The sequence below is a fragment of the Dromiciops gliroides genome, chromosome 6 (assembly GCF_019393635.1).
Source record: "Dromiciops gliroides isolate mDroGli1 chromosome 6, mDroGli1.pri, whole genome shotgun sequence".
NCBI classification, from domain to species: Eukaryota; Metazoa; Chordata; class Mammalia; order Microbiotheria; family Microbiotheriidae; genus Dromiciops; species Dromiciops gliroides.
In genome coordinates, this window is record NC_057866.1 from 123713856 (window position 1) to 123725866 (window position 12011).

The 12011-nt window shown below is 44.5% G+C and overlaps 1 protein-coding gene across 1 annotated transcript; it reads left to right on the forward strand.

Annotated features, from left to right (window-relative positions):
• Positions 1-7035: 7035 nt before the first annotated feature.
• Positions 7036-10750, forward strand: RASL11B (RAS like family 11 member B). The gene is given in 6 exon segments (XM_043971767.1): positions 7036-7204; positions 7797-7859; positions 9332-9375; positions 9377-9403; positions 10138-10572; positions 10574-10750. Coding segments are annotated over 6 exon segments (774 nt in total). The 3' UTR covers positions 10610-10750.
• Positions 10751-12011: the final 1261 nt, after the last annotated feature.

Consider the following 12011-nt stretch of genomic DNA (forward strand, 5'->3'; position numbering starts at 1 on the left):
AGAGTTTTCCACAGCTCCCATTCATCTGCTGCTGAGCTCCACAGTCAAAGCTGATTTCCACAGATCAGTTGTATGGCCCCAGCTCTAAGGAAGACAAGAGGGGGGTGAAACTTTGCATACAGAAGTTATGGTGAGATCTGGAAAAAGTTTCCTTTTTTCTTTCCCGCCTCTTCTGGGACCTCAACTCTGTCTCCCCATGAAGGCTAGAAAGTTGCTTTGGTCTCTAGAGTTTTTCTTCTTGCTGCATCTGGGGCTGCTGGTTAACTTGACTGCTAAAAGACCAATATAAACCACCTTGTTCTAGAACAATGCATCTGAGAACAGTGACTCACTTAGCCTAGTCTGGGTGATTCAGTTACTGATCTTGTTCCTGAACTGTGTCCCAGGAAGGGTACACTCAACTGAAGGGAGGAGGCTACACTGGCTACTGGCATCTATAGATTAGAGCAGGCCTTGTTCACTGTTTTTGTCTTGTGGCTTTTCTTTCCTGTATTCTTGATTATACAGCTAGATGGATTTGGGGCTAAAATATGAAGACTGTATTAAGCTTTTGTGTTACAGACAGAAAAATCCTAGGTTGATCCAACTTCCTAGTAACAGAAATGAAATTCCAAGAAGTAAAGACAGTTCAAAGTAAAACTCTTTTGGCAACCATTTGTTTGGCTGGTAAATTTTTGAGTGGTATTTGTATGTGCATATCAGCATAACCAGAAACTTAATGAATATCCTGATTTTTAACTATTTTACAAAAGAAAAATAGGACGGTAAATGAGACTGAAGATTTTTTTTAAATTGAAAACTCACATAGATTTTCCTTTCTTTGAGAACAACAGTCCTGCCAAGTCTGAAGTTAAAGCAAAAAGCAGGCTTGATTTAAACCATACAAAAATGTGCTAAACATTAGTAATGCTCCTCTTTTTTTTTTCCACTTGAACTCAAATGTTGGCACTTATATGGTCCTAGATTTTTCCTTTCAAAATAAGTTAACCTTTAGAATAGAAAGAAGCATGGTAAACTTTCTTTCTAAAAGGAACTTTTGTTGTTGTTGTTGTTTTGTTTTTTTGGCGGGCAATGGGGGTTAAAGTGACTTGCCCAGGGCCACACAGTTAATAAGTGTTAAGTGTCTGAGGTTGGATTTGAACTCAGGTCCTCCTGAATCCAGGGCTGGTGCTTTATCCACTGCATCACCTAGCTGCCCCCCTAAAAGGAACTTTTAGACCAATGACCGGTCAGAAATTTTGATTGTCTGATAAAGAACATTTTAACCTAATTGGTGAGTTCTCTAATTCTCCCTCACAACAATCACTGTCTGGGGTCTGATTGTCACTTGTCAGAGAGAAGAGAGGGGTGCAAGTCTGATATTATGCAAGAGACAGCTTGGTATGCTGGATAAAATGCTGGATTCAAAGTTAGGAAGACTGGGCTGTGAATCCCACTCCCAGACACTAGCTCACTAGCTATTCAAACCTGGACAAGTCACTTAACCTCTATGCCTCAGGTCTGGTGATAATTATAACACTTACTTTGCAGTGTGGTTATGAAATTCGAAAGAGAAAAAGTAGGAAAATGCTTTGTAAATCTTATAGTGCTATCTAAATGTAAGCTATTACACATACCACTTCTTAAAATAATCACCCACTCTGAAAATTTCAGGATATACTGTGTAATATTTGAATATTTTATTACCTTTTTGCTAAGTTTATGTGTGTCTATATTGTTCATTGATTAGTATATTGCCAATTATAGGGGCAGCTAGGTGGCGCTACAAAGAGTGCCAGGTCTGGAGTTAGGAATACACAAGTTCAAGTTCAGCCTCAGATATTTACTAGCCGTGTGACCTTGGATAAGTCACTTAACCTTATTTACCTCAGTTTCCTCATCCGTTAAATTAGCTGGAGAAGGAAATGGCAAACCACTTCAGTATCCTAGCCAAGAAAACCCCAAATGGGGTCATGAAGAGTAGGACACAACTGAAAATGACTGAACAACGACAACAACTATTGGCCATTATACATGGTATGCCATGGGGGCAACTTGAGATTTTATTTCCTGTTACTTGCTTTGAAGCACTCTTGTAGGTTAATAAGCTAGAGGGTAGAATAGTGGAAAGAGCACCCATCCTGGAGCTGATCAGAATACCTGTGTTCAAATTTAGTCTCCGTCACCTTTGAGCTATGTGATTTAGAGCAAGTCACTTGATCTCATTGAAGATGATCTTCATCATCTTAATCCTTCAATGTATTGCACAAAGTTGTTGTAAAGAGCAAGTGGATATTATGCACATAAAGTGCTTTAAAAACCTTAATATAGTTTACAAATGAGAGCTGATTTGATCTAACAGTTGAGCTGCACTGACAATTGTTCCAGTCCAGCAAAGAGCTCAATTTCAGTGGAAAAATAAGAGACAATGGCATTAGAGAAGGCAAGAAATGTGATATCAATTATACATGTGAAATCACACATAACCATTCCATATAAGCCATGTTGCCAAAAAGGGGCAAGAAAAATAAAGACAATGAAAAAAAATTATGCTTCAATCTGCGCTCAGACTCCATTGGGTTTTTTTTGGAGGTGGATAGCATTTTTCATCCCAAGTCCTTCAGAATTCTCTTGGATCATTGTATTAATTGGAGTAACTAAGTCTTGCACAGTTGATCATCCTTACAATGTTCTTCTTACTGTATATAATGTTCTCCTGGTTCTGTTAACTTTGAGTTCAAAACATTCTTACCAGGTTTTTTTTTTTTAATCATCCTGCTTATCATTTCTTATAACATAGTAGTATTCCATCATTATCATATACTGCAGTTTGTTAAGCTATTTTCCAATTGATGGACATCCCTCTCAGTGTGTAATTCTTTGCAACCACAAAGAGCAGGTATTATATTTTGAAAGCATTGTCTTAAGCACTTCGGAAATGAGAGAGAGAGAGAGAGAGAGAGAGAGAGAGAGAGAGAGAGAGAGATGTTGCCTTTGAGGTTTGCATTCCACTAGGGGAATATGAGATGTACTAAGATAAAAATAATACATGTTTCTGGGGGCAGCTAGGTGGTGCAGCGGATAAAGTACCTGCCCTGGATTCTGGAGAACCTGAGTTCAAATCCAGTCTCAGACATTTGACACTTACTAGCTGTGTGACCCTGGGCAAGTCACTTAACCCCAATTGCCTCACCAAAAGAAAGAAAGGAAGGAAGGAAGGAAGGAAAGAAGGGAGGAAGAAAGAAAATAATACACATTGCGAAGTAATGGATACAGGAGAGAGAGCCAAACAAAATATTCTATAAAACTTTATTGGGGGTGGGAGGGAAAGAACATTTTTAGTTGTAGGGAGTAGAGATCAAGGAAAGCTTTATGGAGGAGGCGGCATGTACCTTGAGTCTTTTTTTTGTTAGGGCAATGAGGGTAAAGTGACTTGCCCAGGGTCACACAGCGAATGAGTGTCAAGTGTCTGAGGTCAAATTTGAACTCAGGTCCTCCTGAATCCAGGGCCGGTGCTTTATCCACTGCACCACCTAGATGTCCCTACCTTGAGTCTTAAAGATAAGGATTCTGAGAGGCAGAGATGAGGACAGAGTGCATTTCAGAAATAGAGATAACTTGTACAAATGCACTGAGCTGGAACATGGCATATCATGTTTTTCTGGAATGTAGATGGCATAGGAATGATGTGAGATAAAGTTGAAAAGTAGGTTGGAGTTAGATTGTGGAGGGAACTAAAAGCCAGGCTGAGGATATTGTATTGAATGCTATAGGAAATAGGAGGCAGTAAAATTTTTGAGCATGAGAAATCAATCACATGGTCAGGCTGAAGGTTCAGGAAGACTATTACGGCAGGTACAGGGAAGGAAGATTTGGATAAGAAAGAGACTGGAGGTGAAAAGAACAGTGAAGAGTGAAAGCCAATGAATTTGGTTTGGGATGTGTTGAGTTTATGGTGCTGGGATGATATCTGAGTAAAGATATCATGTTATAAAATTCAAGAGAGAATATATGAAATTGGGAGGCGCTGCCATTGAGGTGCAAATTGAACCTTTGGAAGAGGATCAGATCACAAAGGAAGAAAAGATGGCTGTGCTCTTTTATGCCTGTAATGTCCAACCTCCTTTTCTCTGTTGAAATACTATCCATCTGGGGCAGCCAGGTGGTGCAGTGGATAAAGCACCGGCCCTGGATTCGGGAGGACTTGAGTTCAAATCCAGCCTCAGACACTTAATACTTACTAGCTGTGTGACCCTGGGAAAGTCACTTAACCCCCATTGCCCTGCAAAAAAAAAAAATAAAAAACAAACAAACAAAATAATAAGAGTCTAATTGAATCGCATTGAATTCGTTTAATTCTGCACAGACCCCTCCAGTGTATATGAGCATATTCTTATAATAGAAATGATAGCTCACACTTATACTGTGCTTTACAATTTACAATCCATCTCACTCATGACAATCCTGAGGTAGTCAGAGTATTATAGGAAGTATAAGTAGCATTGACATGGTCCTTTCAGTACTTAGGGTCACCAATGGAGGGCCTTGCAGAATGAATGGTAAGGGTACTTTGGGTGCAATGGGCTAGAAAGTATTTGCTTAGTAAAATTCTGCTTGAGGGACTGGAATTTAACCTTGCTGTTAAAAGCCTTTGTCATTAAAAATTGTAATAACTTTCCACTTGTGTATAGTGATGTAAGGTTATAAGGGATTTATGCATGTTGCATTTATACATATATGTATATATACATATATACATACATACATACATATATATATACATATATATATATACACACACACACACACATTATTTCTCAAAAGAACCCAACAAGGTAGTTAAAGAAAGTCTTATTGTCTCCATCACACAGAACCTTGGAAAGGTTCAGGGGACTCATCCAAAGGAATATTGCTACTAGAAAGCAACGTGAAGGGGGCAGCCAGGTGGTGCAGTGGATAAAAGCACCGGCCCTAGATTCAGGAGGACCTGAGTTCAAATCTGACTTCAGACACTTGAAACTTACTAGTTGTGTGATCATGGGCAAGTCACTTAACTCTCATTACCCCCCCCCCCCCCAAGCCATGTGAAGAGGATTCTACACACTCTGACGATTCTAAGTTCAGCACTCTGGCCACTCTCCTGTGAGATAATCAATATGCTGCTATGGATCCCATGCTTTAGAATCCTAGTTGGAATCTTCTTTGGGAGTGAGTTTAGTCTTTTTAAGTTTCACCTCACAAATATGTCCAGTGGGATGAGTCTTTCCTACCTTGTGCCTTGGAGTTGTCAACATTGTAGGTGACCGAAAGAGCAAGACATCATTGACGGGAGTAGTGAGAAGAGCTTTGGTTTGAGGGTGAGAGAATCTGGGGTGGCTCCATCAATGTGTGACTGGGGAAAATGAAGGTTTGTATCAAATGACCTCTAGTATCCTTGCTGGCTCTTAATCTAAGAAACTATGATTTATTTCCCACAAATAAAATTGAAGGTAGTCTGGTTATGTATCAAGGTGGATTAAACAGCAGGTGGACAGCCTAGTGTTGTAGAGGTGCCCATAAAATACTAAAAGAATGAGAGGAATGTCTCCTGTGTATTGGGGATATCCTCCCCAGAGAATTTATGGAAAAGAATAGAACATAATTTCACAGGATGAGAAATTACGGCTCGCTTGTGGCTCAGTTTTGTGGATGGCCAAGAAAGCAAGAAGCTCATCTTAACTTTTTATGTCCTCCAGGACTTAAAGAGTGTTCAGTAAACAGCAGGCACTTAAATTGTTGGCTAGTGAATGAATGAGAAGGTATTGCTGCCCTGATTGTTTTAGTATTTTTAATGTGACTTTGTAGAAAAACTTCGAGATTTGCATATTATTTTACTTAAGCTCGAATGTCACATTAGGGACAAAATTAATTGGAGCAATCAATTGCAACTGTATCCCAATCCATTATGCAAGGCATACACAGTACACAAAAGAGGAACGAGTTTAAAATTAGTCAGCGTAATCACATCCCGAAGGAGAGAGACAGACAAAGGCACACACACACAGATCCCAACCGTAGTGTGGAAGGTGGAGATTCACCCACACAAAGACAGGCCTTTGACACAAAGAAAAGGGGACTTGATGTGGCTGTTCCCCTCCCCTCCCCCCAGGCCTTGCTGTGGCGAGGCCGAGATGGGAATGAATAGTTTGGCCGAACTGCCGGCTGCATGTACCTGCCCGTGAGTGAGGGCGTGCAGATGCACGAGTGAGTGAGTGCCCTACATGTGCGCGTGTTTGTGGAGGGGGAGGGCGCAGAGCCCGTCTTTGTAAAAGGAAGCTGGCAGAGAATGCCCACGTTGAAGGGGGTGGGTGGGAGGGAAGCAGCACACCTCCGGTTTGGGAGCCGGGTGGTCAATTTCCCAGCATCGCCCCCAGCCCTACCTCGGCCCCTGACCCCCACCCCAGCCTGCCAGCCGGTGCCCCTGGCCCCGCACTCCTGTCCCATCTGCGCCCACCGCATCTGCCCCGTGGCCAGCCCGAGAGCAGAGCGTCCTTCTCAGGAGCTCACGGACGCGCACACGTTGCTCGGCTCGGGGAGCGGTGTGGCAGCGGGCCTGGGCTGCCCCACTTTTCCCGAGCCCCCCAGCCTCGGCAGTCTCACGGGGCCCAGCACTGGACTCGCCCCTTTCAGCGGAGGCTGGAGGCCGGGGCGGGGGCGGGGGGATGGGAGAAGGGCGGAGGGGGATGCAGCCAACGGCCCCCAGGAGGGAGGCGGAGTCTCCCCGAGGACCGCAACCGGATTGGCTGCGGGCGGAGAGGGGAGGGGCCAAATCAGCACAAAATAGCCTGCGCGCTTGGGAGACAGCCGCCACAACTCCTGCCCTAAGCTTTAGCTTTCGAGCAGCGTTTAGTGGCTACATCTCTCGCAGAGCTCTGGGAGCTGCCGCAGCCGCTGCGGCCGCCGCCACTCCTGCCGCCGCCGCCTCTGCCCGCCGCTGCTGTGCAGCCACCGGGCGCTTTCCGACTCCAGCGTCTTCCCCCTTCCCCAGACCAGCCAGCACCTCCCCCGGCCGGGGCGATGCGCCTGATCCAGAACATGGCAACCATCGCCGATAACCCTACTTCGGGCAGCAGCGGCTGCACCGCCGCCGCCGCCGCCTCCATCGGACTGCTGGTCTGGGCCGCAGTGTCGGGCCGCCGCCTGGTCAAGATCGCTGTCGAGGGGGCCAGCGGAGTCGGCAAGACCGGTGAGGCTTGTGCCCCCGACCCGCCCGGCCTCTGCTCTTGCCCCTCCCTAGGAGGGTCGGGTTGTTCTGGCTGGACACGGGGTGACTTTCTCCTCCTCCGACTGTGAGGACTAATAAGTCTATATTTATTTTAAGGGCTACAAAGCTTTTGGGGACCGGGCAGCTCCTACCGATCTGCCCACCCCTGCCCCCCACCCCCTACCTGTCCTTAATCTGATCTCTGATCTCTTCTCCCTATGGAGCCCGCCACCTGGGGGGAATGGTGAAGTTGCTTTCCTGGTCCTCTTTAAAATGTGGGGTAACTACTTACCTGTCAGGATTTGAACAGCCCTGCCCAGAGGCAGAGGACTGCTCTCGATGCCTGGCCACTCCAGAAGCAGATCATGAGGGAGGTCCCTCTTCTCCCACTGTGGTTCTGGTCAAGAACCTTGCAGCATTAGTGTAGAAATGCCTGTTCACTTGGCTTTCTGCCGCCCATTCCCCCGGGAAAGCTATTTGCTGAGGCTGGGCTCACAGCCCAGGTACTGGGTCTCGGCTAGCCTGTCATGCCAGGGGGATAATCCCGCTGCCTTGTTTCTTTTCTGACCCACAGCACTGGTGGTACGATTCCTGACCAAACGATTCATTGGCGACTATGAAAGAAATGCAGGTGAGCATCTTCTAACAGCTCTTCCTTTGAAGAGAAAATGCCGGCTTTGGTGCCATTATTGTTAGGGGTTAAGTATGTCCTTCAAGAATCTGCAGTCTGTGAGCGTCCTGACATTTGTGGCTTCCAGCCCTTACAGAATTTTGCTTCCCCTCCCCCCCACCCTCGATCCCTTCCCCAAGCAAACCCCTGCCATCTGGCCTCATCCATTCTGGCCTCATTCATCATTTTCCTCCAAATAGGATTCTTTCCCTTGGTATGTTTTAACCATTGGAAGCCCTCAGTAGGAAGTACCCCTTTGTACTCAGGCTCACTCTCCAAAAACACTCTTGCTAGAGTCGTAAAAAAGATAGGCGTGGCCTTACCCCCTGCAGTGCTGCTTTCAGATTGACCTTTTAAACCAAAAAGCAAAAGCAAAGTAGTTATAAACTTAAACCAGCCTCTTTCTCTAATGGTAGGCTATAAGGAAAAAATAAGTGGTACTCTGATTGTTTGGGGGGGCGGGCGGGGGGGAGAAGGGGAGGGAGCTAGCTGGAATAATTATGAGAACACACATTTAAAAATTCTTATTAGGAACTAGAGTCCAGTCACACACACACACACATATATATATATATATATATATACTATTACATGCACTCAGACTCATATCTAGTCTGCTGTCACATTGTAGTACAAATTGGTGAAAACCTTCAGGAACAGGGCAAGGGCCTCTATGGAATTATTTAATATGCCAAGTAAGCCATAAGCCAGGGCAAAATTAGTCAAGGCAACCTTGGAACTTACTATTGTTTAACCATTGTTACTTGTAAGTGGTTGCTTACCTGTTCTGAGGTCAAATATATTTAAATCATAAGTGTGTCCAAGCAGGGAGCCAGAACTGGGAAAAAACACACACACACACACACACAACACACACACACGGAGACACCATGGTGGTACAGGGAAGGGAGTGCCCAACTTGGTTTTAGAAGACCCAGGAGCCAAGTTCTCTACCCCTTAATTAGCTGTGTCACCATAGGCCAGCCATAGTCTTGTTAAGCCTCATGTTCCTCATTTGTAAATACGTGGTGGGTTGTATTAAATGATCTCTAAGGTCTCTGCTAACTCTAGTATTCTTTGATGGAGTTCCAGCAGGGAAAGAGACTTAAGGAAATGCTTGTCCATATATAGAAACTGAGTTGGAGAAGAGGTCAACCCTCTAAAAACAATGAGTTTCCTGTCATAAAAACAGACCCTATAAATATCATGCTGTATTCTTGTGTTAAATATTGGGCAGACTACTTTGTTTTCAGTTGTCGTCTATGGACTCTTTCAATTAAAAAAACAAGACAAAACTCCAACAACCCCTAAGTCCATTAATAAGATGGGTTTATTTTCTTATTTTTGTGTAATTTTTGTTAAGTGCAGTGCTTTGAAATCCCTCTCAAGTCAGAGACAATAACCGTTTTTTTCTTTTCCTTTTCCCTTGAATAGGTAACCTTATACCAGACAAGTCCAAATTGAGGGAGAAACACTGGCAATTTCAGGTTCAAGATACACCAGGAGTCCAGGTGAGATTTTTAGATATAATTTCACAGCCATTATCCATTTGATTACACTTTCCATCAAAGTGGCAATTGTCCTCACTCTAGCTAGTGCTGAGAAGAGAGGCTGTAAACTACTGGAGCATGGAGAGGATCTCTTTAGCAGTGGATCAGTCCCAGCCTGAGGAATTCTGGGATGCAGAATCCCCTCTCCTTTGACCTGTTACTGGGAAGGAGAAGTCTAGTGTCTGAAATGGGGGAAAGAGCTGAAAACTTGAGCATTAAATCCCCAAATGTACCATTGCATTTACCAAGACTTAGTCAGTTTTATATTGTGGAAAGTTACTCTGTGGACAAAAGAGCCATACTAGTGGTATAGTGGTTTTTTTCCCCTCCTCTCCCTTGAACTGGGCAGTTATCCAGATTTAAATGCTTCCAGCTCATATCTTCACTTCCCCAGACTTACTGTCTAGCCAGCTAATTTCCCATTTTGTGGAACTACAAAGTCTCTCTGCCTGTAGTACTATGCAGGTCAATTTTCCACTTGAGTGTAGTGAGCTGCAGGGTTATTTATTCCAACTTCATGCAGCTGGATCAACATATTCTCAAGGAAGCCAAAATGTGCGGGAATATAATGTGTATTTATGGCCCTCAATGGTGGGAGCCCAAAGGACTCTCCTGACTTGGGCTTTTAAGTTTGCCAGACTGTTTTTTTTTCCTATCCCCAAGAATTTGCGTTCATGATCCTTCTCTTTTTTTAGATCCACGAACAAGGCTTGAGCTGCAACGAACAACTGAATAGGTGCATTCGCTGGGCTGATGCTGTGGTGATTGTCTTCTCCATCATTGACTACAAGAGCTATGAGCTGATCAGCCAGCTGCACCAGCACGTCCAGCAGTTGCACCCTGGCGCCCGGCTGCCCGTCGTCATTGTAGCGAACAAGGCTGACCTGCTCCATATCAAGCAGGTGGAGCCCCAGCACGGACTGCAGCTAGCCAACATGCTGGGCTGCACATTTTATGAAGTGTCTGTCAGTGAGAATTACAATGATGTCTACAGCGCCTTTCACATCCTGTGCAAAGAAGTGAGTCACAAACAGCAGGTGTCCAGCACACCAGAAAAGAGGAGAACCTCTCTCATTCCTAGGCCAAAGTCTCCCAATATGCAGGACCTGAAGAGAAGGTTCAAGCAAGCCCCTGTCTGCCAAAGTGAGGACTGTCACTTCAGTCTGAGAGCAAAACTCTGGAGAGAGATTGTGGCTTCCAAGGAAGTAGTGCTGAAGTTCCATTCCGGAACACTGAATTCTGGTACTACAGGGTCTGAGGAAGGGCGAAGCGGAGTGGCCTGAGGGAGGGCTCCTCTGAACTGCTGCTGAAAGGGAAGAGCCGCTGCCTTCTTAGCAGAAAGAACCGATGAGCCTTGAAAAAAGTTCACGAAGAGCCTTCTCGCATGTGGTCAGCAGGATCAATGCGATTCAGAAGGCTTGGACCTTCCTGAAATCGGTGAAACAATATGTGTGCGTCTTCCCCGTGTGGGGGTGTGCGTGCTGTGGTGGTCTTGTCTACACAAACCGCCTGTAATGAAGCTAGCCACGATTGTAGTTTCTTTCACAGAAGTGCACGAAGCACTGTGATCGTACAATGGCGACTAGAAGACAAGTCAATTCAAGGCGATTCATATGCTTTCCCCTCAACTCCCTCCTCTCCCAAAGAATGACTTATGCAATAGCAATTGGTAAGTTTCCACAATGCGTAAGCCACAAAAATTACTTTGCAAAACACCGTTCATATCGTAGAGGACCTGGCAACCAAATTCTATCATGAACATGGAGCAAAATTGCTTCCTACGAATAAATGCCACTGCTCATGTTTCCTGGGCCTAATTTTTTGTAAGACAAACCACATTTTACATTTGTTAAGTTTATGCAATGTAAAAAACATGCGGTTACTTGTATGCTTGCTGCAAATATGCAGGCCATGACTTCATGGGGTCCAAATGATGCCACGTGGTTGGTTTGCAGCTTCGTGCGACAACTTAGTAATTGTTAGGAACTGTCCAATTGTTTCCTTTTGTTTTGGCATCAGGTGCAGAAAAAAAATGTGGATGATCACGTTAATTGATTTTGATGTGATTTGTCTAATGGGCTCTGGCAATGAAGCTTGGGCTGCTTTAGAGGCTTGGCTGAGCCATGGACTGGTGGCTAAATGCTCTATCACCATCTTGCAGTGAGCGATGGGTGGGGGAGGTTTACAGCCCCCAGACCTATACGGATGCACTTTAAAAGCCACTTGTGCTTTTTGCTTCAAACTGTAATTAATTTATTTTATGTACAATAAAAAAGTTATCTAGACGAACAGACTCTTGCCTTCAGTATTCTTGATTTTTCACATGACTCTTCGCATTACAGATACATCATTCAGCAAGAATACCTGACAATTTGCTTGCCAGGTCACATGCTAGACTAAGAACCGTCCTATCATTTTTCCTTTCAGTTCTCCATGAAAACTTCAAGCAGATGACAAATGTCTGCTCACCTTTTTTTTTTTTGAGGCAATTGGGGTTAAGTGACTTGCCTAGGGTCACACAGCTAGTAAGTGTTAAGTGTCTGAGGCCAGATTTGAACTCAGTACTCCT